General features: G+C 32.7%; 1 protein-coding gene across 2 annotated transcripts in view; it reads left to right on the top strand.

Moving 5' to 3' along the window:
- Nucleotides 1-27,588, top strand: part of LOC129578449 (homeobox protein araucan) — a 41,627-nt gene extending 14,039 nt beyond the window's left edge. Inside the window, exons 1-7 of one of the 2 annotated variants that reach the window (XM_055467074.1) lie at nt 12,978-14,826; nt 15,530-15,629; nt 15,785-16,032; nt 19,102-19,202; nt 23,300-23,531; nt 23,701-23,803; nt 24,263-27,588. In XM_055467074.1, the coding sequence (XP_055323049.1) occupies nt 14,824-14,826; nt 15,530-15,629; nt 15,785-16,032; nt 19,102-19,202; nt 23,300-23,531; nt 23,701-23,803; nt 24,263-24,981 (1,506 nt within the window). In that variant the 5' untranslated portion in view covers nt 12,978-14,823 and the 3' untranslated portion in view covers nt 24,982-27,588. Of the gene's footprint in view, nt 1-12,977; nt 14,827-15,529; nt 15,630-15,784; nt 16,033-19,101; nt 19,203-23,299; nt 23,532-23,700; nt 23,804-24,262 lie in introns of those variants that run through there. The other variant, XM_055467073.1, reaches the window with a different exon arrangement.
- The last annotated feature ends 323 nt before the right edge of the window (nt 27,589-27,911 follow it).

The raw sequence follows: 27,911 nt of genomic DNA, 5'->3' as shown, positions 1-27,911 counted from the left end.
GCACACAAAGTTTTTCGACCACTAAACTTGATAATGAATGTGTTTGTTTTTCTCTTGTCGTCATCTACTTTGACGCATAATATTAATTGAAATTGTCGATGGGAACAAATGTGCATGTTTATTTAGACACGATTCCAATTAACACTTCAATAAAATGGATAGATGCTGTATTGGCCCGTAAAACTTCAGAACACAACTAACGAATTGTGATAAATAAATGCAAATTAGAAAGAAATTAATACTATTTTCAATCGATGGCGTCGCATATGTAGGAATAGTAATTAAATTAAATTTCTATGCGATATACGGAATTGAATATTGAAGTCGAGTTCCGTGTAAATTGGGCACAAATTCCCGTAATTCAAGTAATTACACATTTCTGAATATAACACCTTATTAATATTCTCTATTCGTTGCCAGAAAAACTGTCTGGCACCAGACTAGTGTAGGCATTCGGTTATCGATGCTTCATTGATGAAGAACATATTGCATTATATCAATTACATTCACCAAGTTAATTTATAATATGCTTTTCAACTTGTTTGGTTAAAAATGCCGGCTGCAAACTCTGTCACGAAATACTGAATTCGAAGTTTAATTGGAAAATGTACAATGATTTGTTTTGAATATGATACATTTGGTTGGTTCGTCTTTTGTTGCAGTGTTGTAAATATACTCAAATCAAATAACATGCGCCAGAGACACAAAGCAAACAAAACTGTCTTTGAGGTGCAGACGCGACTACAATGTCGTAATCACGACTAATTCCATATGTTTTGTTGTGTTTTTTTTCCTTCCGTTTGATTTCCGTTGCGGCTGCTTTTCTGTCCATATATTTTATCCACAATGACAATGTATATACTAAATACCGTATTCATTTCATGTTTAAACCCGATAAAGGTGAATGTGTTGCTCAAATGCGTGCTGATACGTGCATTGATTTTAATTCTTGAAAAAGGCGAAACAGAAAACGATAACAGCTAAATGAAAATCAGATACAAATTTTTAAAAAATCGTATACCCAATTGGAATAGGCAAAAATTCACCAATGATGGAACCAAAAATTAGCTGTTTGGATGTGATTTCTTAAGAAATTCACTTTCTGGAAAACGAGACATTTGAGTTGATACAGTGATTCGACACAAGAGGATATATTTTATGAAAAAATGGAATTTAGAAAATGATGACATTTCGTAGTCTGATGGCGAGAAAAATTCATCTCAATATACAGAATGTTTTCTAAACAATAACAAAATTGCGTACTGTCAACAAAAAATATGTATAGTATATACACTTATAAACAATGTTTACAAAATAAATCACAAATATTTAACTCATCGCGTTCTTGGCGGGTTTTGAACACGTCATCGGAGAACTCCGTACTTTTCATGTTGAATGACTCATATGTCTGTAAACAGAAAAAAGAACTGTATCTTAAATAAATGCATAGATACCAATATGAGTTTACAAAAAGAATGATGACAGTGCCCATTTTAAGTGCTATGATTTATGATCATATGCCAGATCTGTTGGGGAAAAAAGAAGAAGGAAGCTTTGAAGTAATTCAATTAAGTATTCTGCTGAGAATATCAAAATCAGCATTCAAAATAAAAGTAAATACAAGGCTGTAAACATTACAGTATCACGATTATCGCACAGTTGGAATTTTCAAATGTTCAATATATGAACGAAAAATTGTTCATGTTTTTTTCATTTCTTGGAGTTCAAAGGAATTGTTAGGTGTTCGTAATCGGTGAAAATTGAGATAATTGAGTAAGCGAAATTTTCATTCATGATTCTTTCGTTAAAATTGAGCATCATACACAACGATATTTTGATGAAATTTTCGTTGATTTCTACAGTTTTCAGGTTACACGAAATGTATACCTTCTATTTTCATGTAGCTCATCCATATATAAATAAGATAAACATTTTTTTCATGAGTATCTTTAGCAAAATTCATTTTAATCATTTCCTATTCATTTCACAATTGTTATAATAACGTGATTGATTTTGTTTCTTTACACATTCAATCTAAGGCCAATTTATATACGTTGCAAGAGTTAAACAGAGGCAGACGGTTGATACCGAAATATATGTTTACCAAATAGCCACAGGCCCAATGCATTATATTTTCCACATATTTGATACACAGACCTCACTTTGGCACAATAATGCATTGACTGTGGTCCTTTTAACAACGTTTTTATTGCTGGCTCTTTTATTGCTGCTACTGCTACTGTGCAATGATGAGGGTACAATGAGCACCAGCCGTTTACTATAACAGCATACGCGAATTATCCTATCTTCATTCATTTTATTCCATTTTGCCATGAACATTATTTTTCACAAAGTCATTTTTCACCCAGATGAATGTGATTTTATGTTTATTTATCTTGGCATATAGAAAACGTTCTTTAGTAGATCAGTAGGAGGGATCTAAGGTGAAGCGAGAAAATCTATAAACAAATCTCCGCATTGAAAATCGATAAATTGATTTATGACTCATAGTATCTTCCCTTCAATGCCAACTATACGAGATTCTCCTATTTAGATCACATGGATGAAATAGAAAAAAAAATGGGATGTTGGCACTTTCCCTAGCATTAATGTATTTAATCTAGTTCTCATTTGATTACAAAATACAAATGTTGTGTTTTGATTTCCAGCTCTCACAACAAATATCAAATATTGCAGAAAAGACCCATCGGATCATTTATATATATGTTGTCCATTTGAATAGCTTACCAATAATACCAAAAGAATAAAGCTAGCATAAAATGTGGTTTAAACGAATTTTTTTTTCATTTGAAACAAGTTAAATATCGTCACGATATAGTTGAATGCGTGAATGTTCCTACCGAAACATAAATGTTGATGTGATTTCCATTAGCCGTAGGTAGTCATCACGAAAAAGTGTGTAAAAATTCATCACAGTACAGCCATTGTCAGCAATAATAACTAAGATAACAACAACGACGACAGCGAAAAAAGAATGAGAAGGGAAAAGCAGTTAACCGTATAACATGTCCAACCTACAAAACCGAACATTGAATCATTTGCGTGCTGGTGCTATACATTTGTTTGGATTCAATTTTTTTCTAATTTAGCTACCATGAATAAACGTAATGCGTTTGGATTTAGATAAATCCATCTGTTTTTTTTTAAACTGGAAATAAATCAATATGCAAAATATAGACAACGATGGGAGTAAAAAGAGAATCAAAGACGTCTAACATACACGTCTACATTAACGAATCATTTTTTTCTTGCTTCATTGTTTCCCTAGCTTCGGTGTATGTTATATGTATCTGAATATGTATATTCTGCAGGGAAGACGAGTGCAAGAACGAGCTCAACATCAAAATAAAGAATAGAAATATATATATTTCCGAACGAATTTTCAAATCGAAAAAAAAAAAAAAAAAATCACAATAAATTCAGAAATGCCATGAAAAAAAAGGAGAAAAAGAATTTTACATGAAAAAACGAAGAAAGAAAATTGTGTAAACTCAGTGAGAATCAATCGATATACAGAAGTTTTATGAAAACTGAAACGTTTTTCATTTGTGTGCCACTCTTATAATTCACTAGAATAATGTCGTTGTCGGAGCGAAAATGTAATATAGAAAAGTTGCGTGGAAAAATGTCAAATGAAAAGAGATAGCTAGTTCACTATAGTTTACTATATAGCTATCCCTTTTCCGCTCGTTCATCATCGAAATTTTTCCGCGCAACTTTTCTGTATTACATTTTCGCTCCAAACTACTCATATAAGACTCAACACATTTTTTTTTCTGTATTGAGTTTGAGTTTTAGTGGATGATTTATGCGTTTGCAAGAAAATAAATTAATAATAATCTTAATCAGCTACTCTAAATTTGAAGCAGCTTGAAATGAAAACAAAAAAACAACAAAAAACGGTTGAGCCGAAACGAGTTCACAGTGTATGTTCTGTTTGATTTGTTTAAGATCATCCAAGTGTGCGTCTTAAAATGCCCAACGACAGAGGAAGTAAAAGATGTATGGATATCTAGAGTGAAACAAGACTACCAATCAAATGAAACCTACTTGTGTCGTTACAGTTTTATCATTTTCTCTATGAAACTGGCAAATTGTTCTAATAATCCTGTCATTTCTACGTTTAATTGGATTGATTTTTCTAAAAATTGAAAATGTTTGAAAATCAATTTCCTTCTATCGCCCATAAGTTCTCTTCGATACGCATTTTAATTACATTGCAACTACATCGTAATTAATTAAGAAACATTGTCGAAAATGGGGATTTGTCGCGACTTTTGCTCTACTTCACGTTTGTAGTGGTTTCTTTATTACTTCTTAATTGATGTATCAGTGTTTCGTCGGTAGGTAAGCAGCATTCATTCGACACGGTTGCACGCGTCACACACACACACGACTTGAAGAAATAAAAACCGGAATTATCGCCAAAGCAAAAACCAGCAGCTAACAAAAGTAAAATGGAATCAAGCTATTAGCATCTATCTAAATGTTAAAATGTTAAACTGTGAAGAAGACTATGGTAACAAAATAAATATAATAAATAATTTTTAAAATTAGTTGAGCCACGTTCAAGCAATATTGAAAAAATGATTTTTTTTTGAAAAGGTGTAACGAAACACTATTAAACGTTGCCCAATATATTAATTTTTCTCTTTTGTTGGTATTAACACCACACGATACATCTCATAAAATTGAGCAACAGACAGATAAAGTATAATCGGTTCGGCAACAGAAGCAGCTAACCCAGCACCCATTTATTTATATTTTTCTTTCATTTTGCTGTCAAATGGACAGAGCAACCGAATTTGCCGTTGTTTGATTTCATGTATAGACAAGAATTTGGAACGCATACGCATTCTTGGCGTCGCTTCTTCATCTCTAAATTACTTTACACTGTTGCTACTTCTCATTCGCCATGATCTGCTGCCAGTTGTTTACATTAATAAATTTTAAACATATTATGTCTTTGTGTAGACGTATTGGGATTATTTGTATTTAATACAATTGATTCGAAATTATTGTTTATATCTCCATCTACGTCTCCACCGCTATCACACAAGAATATAACTCTATTCATGCGTTATCGGTTTTTTTAAGACTTCTACTATTGTAAGGCCAGTAAATTTTTTAATTTAGTCAAAAATTAAAGGCCACAGCTAAAAAAATATGTAACTTCTCCATTCCCGAATTTTTAAGAATAATCGGTTTAAAATGTTATTCAAATGAAGAAATTGTAGATACATGTTGATAATAATTTATTAGAAAAAAACCGTACCGTATTACAAGACACCAATTCTTTCACTATATCGCACATATCTCAGGTCTAATTTTATTTAAATATTTTGTGTTATAAATACAAGTTTATTTCATTCAATTTTCTTTATACCTATGAACAATTATAGTAACAGTAAATTTATTCTACAGATACAGAAAAAAAAGAAAAAAAAATTGTCTTATAATTGGTTTTGATTTTATTTGTTTATAATGGTAAAAAAAGAGAATAAGTCCCAATTTCGTTTTTCACACAATTTTTGTAGTGTTTTCAAGAATTTACATTTTAGCAATATTATTTGAGTGCAATAAAAAAAATAGTGAATGTTAACTTGGCTTGTGCGTCTGACTCCTGATACACGTAGACCAATTACAAATTCGGGTTTCTTTAAGAATTAGAGGTGCACTTATGAAAATAATATTTCGAAAGAATTAGTGTTATACATGCAACATCATTTTAATACTACTACTGTTCAGTGTTCTTGATATTACCCTAAACTCAGATTTATGTATCATATCTCTCAGCATTACCATAGAGGTGGCACCGGACGCTTCCACATATTCATTTACATCTCTTTCACCGTTTACCTCAATTTCTGAATGAGTAATAGAAGCTGCTACAGGCTGCCACATTATTGTGTGTGTCCAAAACTCGATAATAATTTTGGATTATTGATGTGTGTTTTTGGTCATAAGATATCTTCTTTATGCGCTTTTTGACCATTGTATCGTGTAACGTAAAGGAGGAAATCATAATCAAAACAATGGTATTATACTTTTGATCGTTTTCCAATGGTTGGCCATAAACATACCAGAAAATATCCCATTATTTTATGGCCTAATACTCGAGAATTTGTGTATGATTTTATTTGGACGATGTTCAGAGAGAAAGGTGTGCACTTCTTTGAGCCACCGACTACTATATGACTATTAAATAAACACTATTTTTGGTATCATAATTTACACAACAAAATCGAAGATATAATATATTGATGTATATAATAATGAGAATCCGATAACTTCTTGATTTTATTGATTCATCTTGTTTGCGTTGTCCTATTTTGACATTTTCTTCGGAGAGTCATTGTTATAAATGCTACATTTATTGGTAGCCCAAGTGGCGAATAGTGTCATCCAATCTAATATCGCATTCGTAATGCTTCACTATAGATAAATCAAGTGAATAATAACAATTGTCCACATTGTGTGCACACATGTGTTAGTTTGATATGTGTAAAATATGTCGAATAAAACCCCACATATCTTCAAATAAATGAATGGCCGTTCAGGTTTTTAATTTTTTTTTTCGGCTGCTATAAATGTGAAGCCAAAGCAGAGTTTAAAGTTTGATGAAGAAAAATGCAGTTGTGGATAAAAAATAAACAAATGAGCTGAACAATTTTCTCTCTAAATAAAAATTATACCATAAATTCAATTTTTCTGGAAGATATTGTCGTAAACTGCAAATAATCTTTACTAAACAACACCGGTGAATACAAAATATTCATATTCTGTTGGCTTTCTAAGGCAATGTGCAATATTTACACTACGCCCTTGAAAAAGATTTTTTGTCACAAAAGAAACTTCTTTTCCTTTTTGACCCAAATGATTTTATCCACTTCGGTAAAAATCGTTCTTGAATTATTCGAGAATTTGTTTTTCGTCGAACAGAGGTTTAATCCAAAAAGTTTTATAAGAAAATTAGGAATTCAAGTCAAGTTGAATATTATCTTTTAGTGGCAGTTGAAACTATTTTCATTGATATCAAAATGAATGGCTATATCAGATTAAATCAGGACACACATTGAATCGAATCAGTGAAACCAATAACTTAATTCAAATTATGCTCGGTTCAAGAAGCAGTTATCTCCATTTCGGAATCGATGTGTATCTTTCGGCACAACACTAACGAAAAACACATCAAACGCATCCAACCGACATACTTTTGGATTTTTATTTTCTATTTGTTTGTCATGGGATTTCGCTGCTTTATATTTGGTATGCCCGATAACTATAGATATGTGATGAATGAAAAGGTTGGAATTGTTGGGCTTTGTTTTTTTATTGACTTCGAAATTTGATACCCCGTCACTTGTTGACGATATTCGAGGTTCTTAAACCAATTGATAAAGAGGAGATTTGATGAAATTAAAATTATTTTATGAAACTACACCGCGAAATTGGTAATTGAGTCCAATCTATTGCGTAGCTTTTATTAACTATGAGAAAACACTGTAAGATATGAAGATAAAACTTAATTTTACTATAGTATTTACTTAATATTATCCAGCACTAGCGGCCTTTCGGTACAATTTAGTTTTATCGAATCATCAAAAACTAATGAGTTCGATAACTCATATATGTAAAAAAAATGCATTCGCAGTATAAATCTTCTGATAGCAGCATTGATATGTTGTAATTTTTAATTCCTCACTTTCATGCCATTTTTTCAATTCATTCTCATTCTGTATTTTATTCTTCTTCCTTATGTTGTGTCACGTATAATGTAAATATATATATATATATATATAAATATGTATTCATAGATCTCAGGTTTACTTTTAATGCGTTTATGCGTTTGACTAATATTTATTTATTACACTCTTACGGCCGATTGAAAATCATTCAAGCTTTAAAACTTTGCAAATATTTGAAGTTTGACAGCCTTCTTTAACATTCGTTTCCTTTCCTTTCTTTTCTTTTTGGTCGTTTTTTTTGCCATTTCGAATTTGTTGAGTTTTATTCAAATAAACAGCAGATGAAGCGAACCGTACTGTGAATGTGGTGTTGTAAAGGTTGAAGCGGTATATAAAGAGGACAAAATAATTTGAAGAAATGGAATAAACGTAAAAACAACAACATCAAAAAAGGCAGCTATACGCTAATACAAGAGGACAGAGACTGTTGAGTGTTTGCCATCCTATTTAATAAAAATAACACTAGTTAAGTGGTTGGTCAAACATATAACGTGTTGTACAAACCGTGAAATGTGCAATCTATTGTGGTTGGATGTGTGCGTTAGTTTTTCTAATACATATGTAAATAGGCTTTGATTTGAATTCTGTATGAAACGAGTGAACACATCTGCTGATCTATTATTTTAGGAGCTAAAAGTGACAAAATCATCATCTGAATCTTTAACCATCATCAAATCTATTTGGGTCGTATGTGTAGAAATCAATTCCATATATTTCGTTTGGACTCAATGAAATATGGCGAGAAACCAAAGAATTCTTCAATTTTTATTGATGAAAATATTAAGAGAAAATAATTTTTAATTTGTATTTTTTCAGACTAGTACAATCGACGTTGTCTCAACTGTTCTTCATTTGTAGCGGATAATTCAAATTATGATCCGCTTGTGAATAAGCCGATGAATCGCCTTTTTGCCATCCACCATCTTTTCTTTACGTATCAAACTGTTTCCAAACAATAAAATAAGAAATGGAAAAAGGCAGGAATCTGAACAACAGTGTGCTCGACTAAATGAGCTATTGCAATAATTCTACTAATACAATTGCTTAGCTTTGAACTATGAAAATTTGAACATTTTTGGGAAGATTAATCATTTGTGCTTGAGTAAAGCAATTATGTGTATCTAAGAAGAAAAAAAACCGCCACCAAATGGTTCAGGAAGCATAAAAAGGAAGTGAGCGCAATGTTTTTTATTACTGCACAAAGCGATTTCGAAAGATTAGAAGGCATAAAATAAACAGTTTAACGTTTTAACTAGACAATCCCAAAATGCGTTTGCTACCAGTCAGCTTGGTTTTATTTTTATTTTTGTTGGTTGGCCTATCTATCGCATATCTAATTCTATTTCAATAATGACAATACTCAATACGTGGCGAACAAATGCTCACACACACACACACACACACACAGAGAGAGAGAGAGAGAGAGAGAGATCACTTAAATAGAAACGAAGGATACCCCATGGAAAAGTATTAAAAATTCTGTTTTCACTACTGATCTACCCAAAAGCAAATAAAAGAGAATAAAAGTGAGAGAAAAAACATATAACATATGAAACAAAAGCCGCAGTAGTACGACAAAGCCAGAGCAAAGAACCAAACAAAAATGAGCCCGGTATACAGCAAGACAACAAGAATGATGAAAAAGCGACACACAAAAATATAAAGCGGAAAAAGCCTAATCAGATTATACTTTATAGTTGCACATTTAGCCAAATTTATTATTGTCATCAATGCACTACATTCGTTAATATAGTGTTTTCTTTTTGCTGTTACATATAAGTTGTGTGCTGCATGTTTTGTTATATATTTTTGTGATGTTCTGCCGTTTTTTTTTTCTGTTCTTCTGGTGTTATTGGTTCGGTCAACTAGTTATTTAGCCCTGCTTGACACACTATATAAACACACTTTATTAGGTGGGTAACGAGCCTGCGTATTTACGTTTAGTGAGCGCGCACGGCTGCTTCTATTTTTCTTATGTAGTGTTTAAATACGGCTGGTATTGTTGTAATTTAATTGAATTTATTGTTCATGTTATTTATGAAATAAAATATTGGAAATTTTCGATGCTGAACGAAAATGCATTACTGAACGGCTGCCGTAGAATTTTGCAAATACAGAGATCAATCATAACACTGTGCCAAAAGCTGTGCGCGGATGTATTTCGATATGGACAATATCCTTTTGATAGCCGATATCTCATTCAGGCAGTCGAGAATAACGTGACGATACACTATGACAGTTTGTTCAGTTTCAATTCGCCCGAAACTTGTCGATGTGCATGTTGTATATATACGTCTGTGACCTTTACTGTACTCGCTTATACTTTTTCAATTTGCTTCGAAACGTTTTCATTTATAATTGTTATTGTTGTTTTCGTTGACATTATTCGGTTACCATTCAAATTCTCTCAGTAATCCGATTAGTATTTGACATGCTTTTGACGAGGAGTTAAAGAAATTATTATTTTTTTTTATTCACGTTATTCTATTTTTATATTGAGTTTCTGTTAGCTTTTCGATACATTCAGTTTTTCTATTCTTGCTTTTCATTGTGTTGTAGCCTGGATTGGATTGTTCATTTTTCCAATTCCTTCTCCTTCTCTCTCTCTCTCTCTCTCTCTCTCTCTCTCTCTCTCTCTCTCACCTCTGTCTTTTTTTCGGGACTTTTCATCCATTTCGATTTAGTATGTTTCCATTCGCCAGCATTCAAATGAAACACCCAAGAATGAAAAAAGACCACTAAAGTTTATTTTGATTCATTTGCCATGAAATGGATGTTCTACATCGGAATCGTTAATTAAATCAAAAGTTCAAATAGACGATTAAACCGTGAAAATAAAGAAAGACAAAAATTTGTATACATTGATATAATCTGTATGAACACATTTGACGCCATAATAGCAACTGTTTTGTGTGCAAGTCGCCAACGAGCCGTCTGGTTTTTGAAAAGTACAACAAAATGTGTTTGAAAAGAGACAATATATTATTTGATTCTGCTCTGATTTTCTTCTTTTAAGTAATGCAACGCATGTGAGGACTCGATTCATTTTATTTATTTTAGAAAAGAAAGCTCTTCTTATTTGTGTGTATTATTTTTTAAAAAATGGATTTGCGTTTTTGTGTCTCCTTCAATAATTTCGTAGCAGATTTTCTGTGCAATCCGAGAAATTTTAGACTTTTAAATTCAAGTAGATACAGTGTGTTTGATATTCCGGCTTATGTTTTGTTTAATGATTTTCAACAAAAAAGCCACCTATTTGGCTTGAATATTTCTGCCAAAAACCAAGAATTCTTTGATTTCGCAAAATAATAAGTTGAACCAAGGGTAATAAATTTGGGTCATTTTGGAATCGAGCTAAACATTTGAGCAAGAGCTCTGAACACCTCATCATATTCTAATCGATAATTTGTTGTTTAATTGTAATTCTCATGTGAGATATTATTGCTTTAGTGATAATAAATTCGCCGCGTCCATTCCAACAAACGTCTGAATCCACTGTTATTAATATCACATTCTTCACATTATTTAATTAAGATTATTCAACAAATCTGTTCATCCAAATTAAAACAGAACACAAAGGTAAATATAAAAAAATGTAAAAGCGGCGACACGTTGATATGACTGACTGACTGACTGTGGAAACATAATTTGGGATTAATTTTTCTTCATGACATTATCGTTAGTCATTCTATTCTTTTATATCAGTTTCGGGTTTTATGTGACTAGGCGCGCACGAAACAACCGCACAGCCGAAATAAACAAATAGACTCGAATATGACATGAAAAGCATTGAAACATTTAGTATCTAATTGCTGAAGCAAAACAAAAACGCACGCGTTAAAGTTAACTACACTTTTCGGTTGATGTATACAAAAAAAAATAACAATCAGCATGTAAACAATCATTAGCTGAGTATACCATAGGTTTTGTCGTCAGTTATAGTGAATGAAATAGCAAATCGACTGGGAAATCAACAGCGATAAAAGAACCAGAAAGAAATACTTCACCGATATATAATATGTGTTTGTATTTGAAATACTATAACAAATAAATTTTGCTCGAAAAGAAAAGTGTGCGTGTGTGTGAGAGAGAGAAAGAGAGAGAGAGAGAGGGAGAGAGAAACGAAACGAAACGAAACTAAAGTAAACTCAACTAAACTGTGTGGCTCACATGAGAAGCTATAGAGACCACGCCTCAAACGAACTATGAGATCGAATTAAATGCGGCATAACAGAAAAAAGTACGGCAAATACATGAATACATAGGTACCGTTGCCTAGGTGCGTGTGTACAATGTACAAAACTATTTTAACAACGAATAGTTCGAGCTTATTTGCTCCTTAAATTAAACCCAAAAAGAATTTGTTCATATGTGTAGTTTGTCGTTTGTGTTAATAATGCCGTTTACTTGTTGTTGTGCTTTGGTGTTCATTTAACGTTTGCGCTAAAATTATAAATGGCAGCCGAATTAATAGAGTAGAATGGAAAAAAACGAGCCTTCTCGCAACAAAGATAAAAGAGACAGAGAGCATCAATTGTAATATATGTACACTAGGTTGGCAGCCAGGTAAATTGGCATGCCCATCTTGTTTGCCACAATAAAGTTGCTTTGACGGTCCCCGGTTTTCCTTTCACCGTCCTTTTATTCAAATTCGCCTCAGCTTGAAATGTATGCTGGGTGTTTTCAAACGATTAGGCTAAAGCAGCCTGGAAATTGGCTTTGCATGAAGTGCAATATTTATGCTTCTCAATTTAACGAGAGAAAAAAACGCAGCTAGCTATCGAGAATGACTGAGTGAAAACAATTTATTGAAGCGCCAATGCAACTTCGGCGCAATAAAAATAGCGCACATTCTTTTGATAATGATATTAAGAGGAACAATAGCACAGCAGCAACCGTAAAATATATTTACACATTTGTAATAAATAAACAATAAATGCCATAAATTGAATGGATTCGTATGCAATTTAATTCAATCATTCATTGAAAATGGATGCATTATTCGTGGAAAATAATACGGGAAATTCTGTTGAAACTGTCTATTAATGGGCGCAGCCAACACTAATCATCGCCAAACAATGTGCAAGCTGGTCGCAGCATCTGTGTGATTTAATTGAGTCGATTTTATGGCAGCAATATTACTTTAGATTTGCTCTCATTAAAAGGGAATCGTCGCCTCGCTCAGCAAAATGGCTGGCGTCGTGCTTGAAAAATTAGATCAAATGAAAGAATGAATTAATTACGAATTTTTCCGTTGCTCGTTTAAACACCATTAATTTAATCTGTTTTCGATGATCGCCAATACGATAATCGTGCATCACTCGCTATCTATTCGCGTCAAAAAATTTGACTCAAAATTAAGATTTACTTGCTTGAACAGTTGTTTTTATTTTCAATGAAAAATGGCGCGATGCAACTTATTCTACCTGGAGTAAAATACTGGAATTGGTTTCGTCGGTTTTTATGGTAATAATGATTATCCCTAACGTGCATCCACTGAAATCAACAATAGAAAAGGCAACCGTAATTGTGAACACACCGAAAAATAAATAAGTGCTCTGTTTAAAGCATGAATGTATGTTAAAACACAGCGAAGAATAAAATGACTAATCCTCGCTGCGAATGGTGAGTTTCGTTCGATGTACGCACCAATGGCATAATATTACGAAAAAATGCCAGGTTGCGTAGAAAAACAAATTAGAGGAGGGTTGACTGCTATTTTATGTCGATTGCCATTGTATTTGACTGTTTATGTTTCGTGTCTGCTTCGACTGGAGCACAACCGCAGTAGTGCGGATATCTCTTGATGATTGCTAGTATCGTCATTGTCGATGGCACTGTGAATTCATCACCATTGCGTTTGGGGTTTCAGAATGCGGCAGGAAAAAAGACAAGGAAAACGGACCTGAAGATTTGGCGAATGAAAATCCAACTTCGATGTTTTGAACATGTCGATCCATTTGATGAAAGCTGTTTTGGAACTGTGTAAAATCAAATTCACGACATACTGAGAATTGTGGCTAAATTACTCTCAACCGCCTGAAGGCTCCCAATAATTTTCCTGCCGTAAAGATTCTTCATTCACTACGCTATCTACCAACAAACCAAACAACAATAACGACGAAAACAGCAACAAAATCACCGTAGCTGCAACCACCGTACATGGCGTGTACTGCTCGTGAACGTAGCCGTTGACAATACAAATACAAATACAAATACAAATACATTTACACGCTCAGTCTCTCGCACACATTGCATGCGTATGTAGTTGTTATGTATTCTTTCGTCGTATGGCGGTTGACTGATTCTAAATTGACTGCTTTTGCGTTTACTGATTCAACAACACTGATTCGACGCTGCTACGTGTTTGTGTGCACATTCTGTGTAGTCTATGATGACTTCTAATAGGGAAAAGAAACACGAAAACATTTTGTGAGACGTTCAGTTTGATTTTGGTCGTTACCGTCGCTGTTCGTGTTTTTACGTTTTTCTGTGTATGTATCAAAATCAGAGACATTTCTGCTCTGCATCGACATCGACCAAATGTTATATGTCGAGCGTATTTGTGTTGTGGATTTTTGGATGTTTTGATTAATTTAACATTTATCAACGGTTTCATAGTTTTGAAGGAAAAATTGTGTTTTCGACAGTTAAAGTGTTCTATATGCTAAGTGGATTTTTTCAGTGCATTTTTAGTTACAAAGTTTTTAGTAATATTTATTGTACTTGCTGTGAGCAATGAGAAGAAATGCAATGCCAATCAGTCATGGAAGGAAATAACATGAAATGAAATAAAACTGTTTACAAAGATTGGCAAAAAAAAATTAAAAGAAAATCAACGAAAATATTTTTGGATGGAAAAAGTTGAGTGAGGAAAGAATTTAAAAACCAATTCAAATCGAACGAAGTGTTCAGTTTGTATGTTTGAGAAGAAGAAAATCAATTTTGTGAATTTATTTGCTATTTCGGTCAACTGGAACAAAAGAACTAAGGCTAAATTAGTTTAGCAGAGGATCAAAGCAAAAACATGTTTTTCTGAAACGGTTCAAATATTATGGTAATTACATATACTTTTTGAAAATCGTTATAATTTATTGTGCAGCAACTTGAACTGGTGGTGAACTGCGAGTAGAATCGTTTTGTGAATAAAATCTACTCACCTATTCAAAAATAAAATATTGCTTATAGTTTATGTACAATTTTAATCAAGTCATACGTACTTTCCATGTTTCTTCTGACATTCATTAGTATAATAGTGATAAAAGTAATAATAATACCTCGAAAAGTTCTTTAAAAACAATTGAGCGCTGTGGAAAATATGCACATTAAGTGTGTTTGCCAGAATAAAAAATATGCACTTGAAATGAATTTGTGTAGGTTTTTAGGGAGATTTCTTATTTAATGAATCGAGCTCTCTGCGCTTGTATCGTAGCAGCTGTGGGAATATTATAAAAAACAGGCGCTTGAAAACGAAAAATTGGTTAATTTTGATGCAATAAATATCGCGATACCGTCGATTGTTTTTGTGTGAATAATATTGTGTTTTCTTCATCAACTGAATTGATTCCACCTCTATAAAATAAGGAATATTTTTTAACTGATGCAATTGAATATTTACTAAAATACCACCGAGTTACTGTCATTGTACATTCAGTTGAATTTAGTTGAAGTTTATGGGGATAAAAATAACAAATAGTTGTCTCAACCAAGTGAATATTTTGTGCCAATTTTTAATTGAAAATAAAAAACGTTTTTTCTAGAATACTATATCCTCAACGCCACCATCACCACCTGTTTCTGTAGCAATGGCAGTAACAACCACAATTCCTCCAGGCGCACGAAGTTCATCGCCTTGTTCAGGTAAAGTATTTCTACCAAATTTATTTTAAGTGTTCATCTAGTATATTCATATGCATCTTTGTCTTTATCAGCTTAGAAGTTTCTTGCCACTAAAAAACCAAAAATCTTTGTTTTGAATTTCTTTTCATTAAATAAAAAAATACTTTTTTACACAGCCGCTTCAGGGCCACCACCAGCAAACCGCTGTTGCGATTCTGGGCGACCTTTATTCACAGATCCAACAACAGGACAAACAATTTGCTCATGTCAACATGAACAAATGCTAAATTACCAGCGAATTGCACAAGCAAGTTTGATGGGACCTGGCGGAATGCCACTCTCAATATATAATTCGGCTGCGTATGCCGAAGGTCTTCCAGCCGCCGCATATATGCCTGGAGTAGGACCAGAACAATTTCACTATGTAAGTAAAAAGATTGAAATATTCGAAAAATCTTTGTTTCCTATATATTTAGTGATCAATGTAAATGTAAGTGCCAAGTTGATGCTAAATTATATCTTGTACTCAGTGAAAGAATTTCTCACAATGTTGAATGTATTCAACGAATGTCTACATCTACGTATTTCATGATGTAAGATGCAAAATGGGGATCATGTTGTATACAGAAACTATGCGATTGAGAACAAGTGTTTGATTCTAATCAAATTTTACGGCAATGACAAAGCTGCACAAAGTTGAACACACCAAAATTACCAGAAAGCATAAAAATTCTGGTATACAAAACCAAATTCGATTGACATAACCAGTACAAAGCCGCTAGTAGCCCAATGTGTATAATTGTACAAAAATGTACAGCGAAATATCGTTACGTATCTACGTTCGTTGGCCGTTAGGTTGTGCTGCAGTTAAAATAGCTCTAGTGAAAAAAGCACTCAAAAACATGAATGCGCACACAGTGTCACATAAACTCAAGAGCAAGAAGAGCTATTCAGTGATAGGATAGTATGTTGCATATAAATAAATAGTTAGAGCACTAGCTCCAGTACATGCATGCGAGTCAAATAGGAAAATATTTAGGAAAAAGCAAGAGCTCTATTACATACACACGATTACCAACAATCTTCTTGGTAGTTTCTGTATTCATGAATGGTTCGTTTTTATCACATTTATATCTTTTTGTCTTTTTGCTTTCTGCGAATACCGCCCTCAGCGGAGGAGTAAACTCGCATATGACTGGTTACATGTTATTTTGACTTACACATTCAGCACGAGGTATATGAATGGAAAATGAATTATTGTTAACACATTGAAATGAATGTGACATTGTTTTTCCGTACAATTTCGACTTCTTTTACAACACGAACAATTGTTTCTCTTGCTCGAAATTTTGGTATGGGAATATTTGGGTAAATCCGTACTTACTAAGTGAAATGAGCAGATTTCATCTTTTTTCTCATTTCGTTCACATGCTACATGTTCATAATTTGGGAAATGCCTGGCAAATTCTAGTGTGTATGCATTGATTGTTCAGAATGAGGCAAAACTTAACACAAATGCATGAAAAATGTGTAAAAATTAATAATATTTACTTACGACTATACCGGTCAGTCTGTTTTTTTTTTGTGCATGTGTTTTCAAGTTGATCATAATTGCTGAAAATCAATGAAGAGTATGTGATATTTGTTCAACCTAAATCGCAAAACATTCATATAAAAGTGTACAATTGAAAGCAATCGATTCAATTTTTTATTCGAAAGATCTGTGAATTGTGTTCTTCCAGATGAAGAAAATGAAGTGAAGACGGAGATAATCGAAACAAAAATTTAATTCGGACTTTTTGGCGGTTGGAGTAAACAAAGGCTGCATTGCAACATTGATGAAACCAACATATTTCCACGTGTTTGAGATTGAAAACGTGTCCCACAAAACAAGCACCACCACATCGATATCAGATTTAAATTTTGCATTTACTGATCGCTTTTTGGTGACAAAACATTTTATTCCATCAATATATCCCGAGGGCTATGTTAGGTTATGTTGCAACGAGACAAATAGACCAGCGTTATTTCCTACTTCACGCATCTGTTTAGTTAAATACATGTAAAATGCGTGCGTACGAAATCGCCAGTAATGATTTCCATCCAAAACTCATGAAATATTTCTCTCTGATTAATACATCATCCAGCATCCCACTTTTTTTGTCAAACAATTCACAGACATTTCGTAAAACTAAAAAGTCATAATTTTTCAGACATTGAAACGTCTGTGCAAAACAATCGTACTTGTAATTGAGTGTAGTTTGTCATGTGGATCATTTTGAATAATGCCTCAAACTGACTTCAAAATGTTTTATATCAAAAATCAATTGAGTTTCTTAGCTTGTCTTTAATCTATACCCTTTACAATAGAGTTCAGCAATCATTCTGTATTCAAAATGTAATGATTCGTTGACACTCAATTCTGAAATCACAAAAAAATCAAATGATTGATTGATTGTTCCATGCTTAATATATGAAAAATACACATTTAAAGCACAAAGATTGAACTGGAATTCTACTGTTACGTTGATGAATTAAATCAGTCATACAATTTAATACTTTGATACCTTTTGTTATTTAGCTGACACAACACTAACCCATCTAGTTATTACTTGTTTCAGAATCGATAAAAAATTGGGCTTGACAATTTTAAGTAAGATGATAAAAGTCGATGTTCTGTAGAAATCATAACAAGATTTGTCCTTAGTTCAACTTTTCATTATTTTTTCTTATATACATTAGAGGCAATATACATACACTGACGTGTAACGTTTTTTTTTAATGTGGAATCTATTCACACTTACTTAGTAGTTACTAATTATTCTTGTTCGAATGTGTGAATTAATTGTGACATTTCGACTCAATATTTCGAACTTTTTCCTTGCTTTATTATCTCTTGTTATTTCTTCGTCTTTTGCTTATTATGCTAATAAGCTAGAAACTTATTCGTTTTTTAGGTTTCTTTTTTTTTCCTGTTCTGTAATTTTTACTCACATCAACCCCAATTGATAAGAGTAAATCGAATTTGTCAGAGACACATATTTTCATGTTGTTTTCATATTTTTGAAATACTTACTGACGAAAACAAATTGTTTGAATTCGTCTGATTAGATGGAAAAAGAAACACAGAAAAATGCTACGAGGCGTTTATCAATTAAACACTGCACTGGCTCGCTGTGATTATAAGAACGATGTTACTTGTAAACCTGAACGTCAATCGAAATAAATACAACATATATCTCGACGTGATTATTTTTTTTCAAGTTAGAGAAAAGAGAGCTGAACATGTCTACATTTAAGTGTATACAAAAAAAAAATGACTGTTTTTATCGTATTGTAGCGAATCGCACTGAGCACGATATGAAAAACATTCATTGAATTCTACGTGAACATATCCAAATTTTCGTCATTGCTCCGTTTCAAATGAAGATATAATTGAATTCGATCGGAAAACAATGACATGTTCATTCTTATATTTTATTTTTATTTCCAGACTGGATTAGAGCTAAAGGAAAATTTGGCATCTGGTGCACCATGGGCTTATCCGTATCCGTATCCATACGACCCATCATTGGGACCATACGCATTCAATGGGTGAGTTTTTAAACATTTTCAAATTATGAACCACAAAAAGCAAAGTCATCATGTTGCATTCAACTGAATTCAAGTTTGATATAAAAATCGAAACAAATAAATTTAAATTTTGGAATATTGAATTGAATACAACAGCTAGCATTTTTCGCTTTATATTAGTTCAAATGTTAGCAATTTGTGGAAAAAAGTCTTTGGGGAACAAAAACTCACGCAAGCATTGCTGAGCGGAGAGAGGAGGGAGGGGGCAGAGGGACAGAGAGAGAGAGAGAGAGAGAGATATAGAAAGAGAAGAGAAAAAAAACTCCGAACGAAAAATAAAAAGAAAAGATTCGTCGGCATATATTCTTGGATAAGATATCAGGGTTAAGCGTAAATAAACCACTGTATATGTTTTGTCCTTTGAAAGAACAGAACATTTGATATTCCAATTGTGATTCGTATGGCGTGTAAGCGATGTAGATCGGTTGTGTATTGTTCGGCAGTCTATTCGAGTGTACGAGCCATCACAGACTTGAATGTAAGCACAAACATTCTCAACTTCATTTTTGCCTGCACAAATGTTTGTACATTTTTAGTGTCATTTTTGGGTAACCAATTCACTGCCGCTGAGATTTTTTTGTCGGGTATATGTTTAGCGCAGTATGTATCATTTTGTTCTGACAGTAATGGAGGGAAGTAATGGGATGCACATTTGATAGGAATTTTGTGCACAATGTAAACACTATGTATTATCAATAGGTTGTCATGGTGATAATATTAATAAGGGGAAAAAAAGATGTAAACTCAATCGAACCAAGTACATATACTGTACAAGATTGTACCACATAATTTGGTGCACATACAGTCGCGTTATATCTTATTCGTGCAGTGAAGACGTGGTTTTAAAGAAAGATATCATTCATCAAAATCCGTTGAAAAATTCAAACAATAATAACGTTAAAACTGCAAATAAAAACAATGCCGTCGGTAGAAATCCAGTAGCTGTAGTTTTCAAAAACAAAACAATGAAATCATGTTGCTTTCAGCTGCCACATACACTTAATCAACTCCTTAGCTTTGACTTGGTTTCAATTTTTTACCTATTTTGTTTTACCAAAATTCTAAAAAAGAAAATGGTTTTTTTGTTAATGTTCTGTGGAAGATGAAACGCGGTTTCATTTGTAATAAGCTGACAAAATTCAAAATGAATATCGTACTTAGGCAATAGTCATATGTCTTTGTCTGAATGAGAAAAAATTGTTTAAATGAGATATGAAAGGGTGGTTTTTTATGGTAAGAATGATTCAATATTTTATATTCTCATTTTTTGCATTAAGATGAGATAATAAATAATTTATTTCAAATGAATTTTACTTCTATGAAGAGACTTCTTCTTTTACTATATGAAGAGTATTTGATTAATTTTGGTTAGTTGCATCAAAGTAAAAGATGAAAAAAGTATGAAATAAAAAATATTCAACTACTTTATGTTCTCCACACTGTGTCAAATATCGATTTTGCAATATGTATAAAATGAAAATCAAATATTTTTGGTAATGTGATCCCGTAAAATAACATTTCAGTCAACTTTTATTTAAAAAGTTACACAAACTTAAGGCAGTTGCATTAAAGCTATTTTGAAAAGGTTGATGCCTTGATGCGAAAAAAGTTACATTGAAATGTAATAATAAGTGTATACCTTAACTAGTGAGTAGAAGAACATTTGGATATGGAACAAATGAACAACTTTTATGTCATTGTCACGCCGTCGTGTGCAATCATTTATGGTGCCAACGAATTTGAATGGTTAGCTGCTTGCCCCGAAACATATGCATGTATTCTAATGAACTTTTCAACTCTGGATTTTAGCATTTGCTCATTTTCTGTTACTTTCTCGTATTTTTATTTTGAATACGCTCTTGTTGTGTCCGAAGCTTGCAATTTTTCGTGTATTATACATTCATTTCCGTTCCTCCATGCCGGTAAAACGAACCACCAACAACAATAACAATAATAATAATTATCATAATAATAATGATAATGCCAGCTGCCTAGCACATTACAATTGTCCACGTGGTGAAATGTAGAACTGCTGCTGGGATCGTCGATTTGTATAAGACAAATTTAGATAAAAGTGCTAACGCCTTCAATTTAGTGCAACACGTTGCCTCTAGAATTGTCCTGCATTTTCTGTTAATGGATCATTTCCTTTTCAAATCATATCCACGTGTAACATGCTGCACAAATCTGAAAAATATCTACTTTCAATGCAACTAAATGTTTAAATACAATATCGAAAGACGGTGCCGAATGAAAAAAAGGAGAGAAAAAACAAAGAATCATTAATGAATCAAAACTACGAATTATTGAATTCAAATACAGTTTTACATAAATAAATAATCAATGAGACAGAGTTATATGAGTTTTGATCGACTAAAAAGCAGTGTCATTCTGTTAGATTGAATTCATTTAACAGTTCTGGTTGATAACTGAGTCCTACAAGGCAACTCGTAGATGAAAAAAAACACATCAATAATGAATTCCGAAATTTATTGTTACTTTGGTTTTTGGTTAGCGCGCTAATTTGTTTTGTGTGTTATTATGGCAAAAATGCCGATAACACCGAGTCACAAAGGAAGGAATCAGAGAAGATGTAATCAAACGAAAATTGTTAAAATGAAAACGGAACGGCAAATGTATATATGTATACGCGCATTTAACATGCGGCCTTATCAATGAACTTTCAGTGTTGCAGTTTAATTCTTTAAAGTAATAAATGATTTAGCTTTTTTATTATAAAACGCGTTTCGTTGTTATCATCATGACACGAATTTAAATTTTATGTATTTTTCTTCTTCGATATTCTCTTATGCTTGCTCAAATCAATGTCTTGGTGCGATGTTGTATATTATATGCCACGAAATTAAATTCAACTAACCTTCCTGTTCAAATTCAGAAGAAAAATCTTTTTTTTATCATTTCAACTTTCCTTCAACCGCAACAACGCTTGCGTATAACATTTATGTAGATTCACATAATTGTAAAATTAATTTTGCTGGACATAAAATGGCTAACATGAAATGGAATCACGCTAAATAATATAAAACAAGGAGTTGAGAACAAAACTAATATTATAACAAAACGGTAGAATTTCACTCTTTTCATCTTATTTATATGAACGTTTGCAAAACAATTCAAATCAAAACGTCTGAAACTACATCACATCCTAATTGGTTTAAACGAAAATCTCTTTTTTTGGCTTGGACGTTGTCCGTATCGATGGTTTATATGAATCATGTTTTGTACACTATGACATAATTTTTTGTTTCACAAAATGCGATTAAAAACTGAATGATTCATTTATTAGAACATCGAATTCGTTGGATTCGCTATAATATGAAATTCCTCATGTGTACTCCTTTGTGGAATCAACTACAAGCGCTTCCTCTCGTAGATTGCACCAATTGAATTCGACCTCATGTATTGTCTATTTTATCTAGCGAATGCATTCATTATGTTTTGAACAGTTGACATCAGAAGCGCTTCTATGAATATCATGGAAATAAAAATGAGTTTTAATCAATGTAGTACAATCGAAAAAATCGCAGACAGTTTCAAAACGAATCAAGCCACAAAAAACTGCGATTTAAACGAGAAAACACGAGTTCCCGTTTTATACTGAAGCAAAAAAAAAACGTGGCAACAAATGGGCAACTATTTTTTCTGCCATAGTCAAAGTACAACAATAACAGCGAAATGTTTGCAACTTTCTATTTCAATATCACCCCTTCCCATGATATGCGCATACATCTTTTTTAACAATTCGCAAATTATTGAACATCAAGGTGAACGGAATGAATCGTGTACTGCATAGTGTTTTTGTGCCATCGAAATAGTCATAATGGATAAAATCGAAACAAATGTTCACTTGGCTCTCAATTTATTGAATGATAGTATTTGTTAGAGATGAAACCAAATTCAATTCGAACGGAGGATGACATTAAATGACGCAATAATTAATAATTTTTCTGACTTATGACAATGCTTCAATTTGGAAAATTGAAATAGAACAAATCATTTTATTTTCCAATTTTTTCTATTACATTTATTTAAAATAGTTATGGAATGGAATTGAATGGGGCGCGTAGAAAAAATGCAACTCGTGAAACTACAAGTGTACTCAAAGCATGGCTCAGTGAACATAAAAAGAACCCATATCCCACCAAAGGTGAAAAAATTATGTTAGCGATCATTACAAAGATGACGCTAACACAGGTTTCGACTTGGTTTGCAAATGCTCGCCGGCGACTGAAAAAAGAAAATAAGATGACATGGTCACCGAAAAATCGAGTAAGTTTTCTTTGTTAAAGTATTACCATTGTATTTAACAATTTTTCTTCATGAAGTAACTGAATATCAATCACATGTCTTTTTTTCTAAATTACTGGCTGGATTCAAACGAAAAAGAAAAAAACGATCTAACTCCTTTCTTCATTTTTTAAATTTCTTTTCATCTCAGGTCGATGACGATGATGCCAATGTGGTAGATGATGATGAGGATGATGATGATGATGATGACAATGAACAAGATGAAAAAAGTAGAAATGGAAAAGATTTATTAGGTAAGCAGTAATTGATATGATATGTTGACTATTATGTTATAACTGTTTTTATTAATCCAAATTGACCCACATCTATTTTGTGTCACCGGTAGACCAGAAATATTATCTGCATTGATTATTTTTTGAACCGCTTGCTATTTTTCTCGGAATTTCTATTTGTTGTTGTTTTTGGTACAGAGAAAAAAGTCAAATTTTAGAAAAGTAGAAAAAATCCATATTTCCAACATAACAATAGTTGACGGTGCTGTGACCTCAGAACGATTTCTAAAGTTTTCGATCCGAGAAAATCGTCACATCTATATATGTAACACATGGTCAAATTGGGTTAAGAATTTTCAAAAATACCGCAGACTAATTAGATAACAACTTAAAAATCAATATGAACTGATTGACCAAACTCTTCTGGTGAAACCAAATAAGTTTTTTTTTGTTTGTTCTTATTGTGTCGTTCTACGTCAGATTCGAAAGACAGTGGCACCGTGTCAAGCGAAGAAGGTGACATGAATAAAATGCAACGCCTTAACGAATCTCGACCTGGGAGCACATCGCCGGATATTCGTTCATCAGGCGGAGGAGGTTATCCATTATATCATCCAGCTAGTTTATATTATCGACAACCGGTCGATATGAAGCATACACCTGGCGGCAGTACAAATCATAGTATCAATAGTAAGCCACGGATATGGTCGTTGGCTGATATGGCAAGCAAAGAAGAGAAACAGCCAAATGATACAAAGCAAAGCCCACCAAATGCAACATTGCCAGGACTGTACCCATCATCAGCTGGTAAGATTATATCACCACTTCCGAGTCGCATGCATTACGCACCATTCTTCAAACCAGACATGGGAAAGGACATTTACCGAAACTTTAATCCACCCCATTTACCTGTCCGTCATGAGTACGGCGCCTTTTTGGAGTCATATCAGCGTGCTCTTGAGTCGGTACATCCACTCTCGTCGGTCATCTCAAAATCCATGGAAAATAATAATCAATCATTTGCCCCATTGAGCCTCACCACAAATAACAATAATACAAACAGTAATAATAATCATACGGCTGGTCTGTCAGCGGCTGGTATATCACCATCAGCGTCAAGTACATCATCAAGACCAGAAAACTCTACGCCAGTGTCAACGTTACCATCAACTATCGAAGCAAATGTAGTCATTCATTAGTAGTTGAGTAGATACTATGATCAAATCGCGTTCAGAAACATGCGTTTCATGAAATTTTATCCCTAAAATATTTGCTACAAATATGGGAACTGACAGCTCATTCAACACAATTGGGAATCTACTACGCTATTTTTTAAATGTAAAACGGAACCTAAGTATTGAATGGATGAGTTGTGGACCATTCCTAGATCTCAAATCTGCTTAAAAACAAAACAGTGACATAAAACGGGGTTGTTATTTCCTGTTAATAACACAACTCCCGACCATATGCTAAAAATTTGAATATTAACCAAAAAGTTGCGAAAATTTTCAAGAAAAAAAACCAACTCCAATCAAAAAGGTAACAGCAGTTAGTGAAATAGTTAAAAGAAACAATTTATTCATCAATAGAATGCAAAAACGCCAAAAAGAAAAATACAAAAGTCATGTATATTTTCTTTCATACTGTCTTTCTTTGCACGTGAATTAGCTGACGGGAACAAAAATGATTGTATAAGGAAAATAACATATTCCTACGCACGAGAACTGTAATCCCAAATCTTTTGGACAATAATTTAAATGTGATTTATTTGTATAAACAATAAAAGCAAAAAAAACACACAAAAACAAAAAAAGTAAACAAAAAGGCAAAAAAATATGTTGCATGCAAACATATATATATACGCGTAATATTAAAACATATGAAGTTTTATGGAAACATGTAAATAAAACGATTATTAAATTCAACAATAGTCGACAGAACCATTGGTTCATGAATCATTACATGAATAAATATTTGATAAATGATATAATATTCAGTGCAAATCAGGGTATGACCACGCGGAAGCAAGACGATTGAAAATTTCCCTTATTTGGATAACGGTGAGTAGATAATATGATCAAATTCCCCATACTTAAATGAATAGCCAGAAAAAATAGAAAACAAAACGAAATTAAATTAATGAATGGGAAAAGGTGTGAAAACAATGTAATGCGCGAGGTATATTAACCTGCGCGATGTGTCGGTTTTAGTTTGCTAGTTATTATTATTTTTTCACGAATAATAAACACAATTTCAAATTCAAAGTTTGGTCAATGTTCCGTTGTGATAAATTGATCAGAATCATTTTTATCATTTTATAAATCTGATTTTTGTACCTAGAATGTATATGCTTAAGCTCAAATCAACCACCGGAATCAATAGGGAAGAGAAGGCATAGAGAAAAAACTCCGAGCATCAATTCATGCTCACGATGAAATTTTTTTGGTGTTTCATTTTTACAAGTGCTTTGGGAAAAAGCCGAAACCGCTGAAGAAAACCAGTTTAGACAACATTATAGTTCATATGTATTGTAATGACTAAGTGATTGTGAATGTATCATATTGAAAACGTGTAAATAATAGTATTAATTAATATCAATAATTTAATTTTGTGTCGACGTAGAATGTAGCGAATTTTTGTTCTTAAAATAATCGGAAGAATGTTAGGAAGTGAGAGAGTCCAGTATCTTGAAAAATCTTGAATCGTCTGTTAATAAGGAACCAGAAAATTATTTCCGCAACTTTCGCATCCAATATAAAAACAATGAATGGCAAGTATATGTGTGTGCCAATGATACACAAGAGAAATGAACATCAGAACAAGCATTTGGATAGCTTGCAAAATTAATACCATGATAGGACATGCATTCAAAATATGCTTAAGCAACACTCAAAGCAAACATAAATTGATTTCACTTATGACTCGGTAGGGCTTGAATTGAAATACCACAATTATTTACTCTTGTTTTATTTGTAAACATAGTTTGAGTCAGGAATGTCGCCGTATATAATGAAACAAAAAATGTTATTTCTTTTTTAGCACAAGACTGTTTCACTATACACAATAAAAGTAAATATTTGTTTAAAGGGCACATCGGCTAAAAATCCGTAAATCGATCATTCGATCAATATTTGGTTTATAATTAAATTTCTCTATATTTGATTCAAAATTGGATGCGAAATATTCTGAAACATTCAGGAAGTCAGATTACAAACTATTCACTTTTATAATACATGCACGTTTGCACTGCTTATATTGCCAATTGATTAAATTTCGTTTCTTTAGACTCATTATCCATATCATTCAGAATAATTGGTTCAGTGTGAGAACACATACATACAAAAAACAAGAGGAGCATGAATGGAAATCAATCATTAAATAACCCTATTGATTAATGATAAAATCATACGATAATTTAAAACAGAAACAATGGACATTTCAATGAAATAGAAAGAAGTTAAAAAAGAAGTTAAAAAAGAATCGACACATCGAAATGATTCGACGGCCCCTCTTTCTATGATAATGAAGTTTGGCATGTTAATATAAGCCCAAATTAAATCTGAAAACTTACACAAAAGAAATAAAAAAGTAGCGATTCAATAACTTGAATTTGGCACTTGGATGAAGAGCGGTTTAACACAAAGACATAAAACTGAGGAAACAAAATGTATTCGTACATTAACGATAAAAACAATAACAATATATAAATAATATGATATATATCATTTAAGTCGTAAGAAAAACTGTATGTTAAATTGATAGTTGCAATAAAAATTATTATTATGAATTTAAAAAAATACACAAAATGACAATTGATATTTGGCTTTCTTTTGCTTTCTTTTGCTTTCTTTTTTGGCTTTGAATAACATTAAAAAAGGTTTGTTGGCATTGATTATTCATATAATGAAATATCCAAGGAATTGGTATGTATTTTTATTGCCTACGGATGCTGATGCAATCGCATATTTTGAACGATAACAATCATTTTAATTCGTTTACATATGCTTTACTGTAATCGCTGTCGCAGCATTCGATTTCAATTTCTGTTCACTCGAAGCAAATGAATGTTGTTCAAGTGTTCAACGCACAATCGTCTGGTCACAACAAGTATATCGTATACAGAGACGTA

The sequence above is a fragment of the Sitodiplosis mosellana genome, unplaced genomic scaffold, assembly GCF_009176505.1.
Source record: "Sitodiplosis mosellana isolate CC-2019 unplaced genomic scaffold, AAFC_SMos_1.0 Smas_scaffold_6226, whole genome shotgun sequence".
In the NCBI taxonomy this organism is placed as follows: domain Eukaryota; kingdom Metazoa; phylum Arthropoda; class Insecta; order Diptera; family Cecidomyiidae; genus Sitodiplosis; species Sitodiplosis mosellana.
This window is presented reverse-complemented; position numbering and strand designations above follow the sequence as displayed.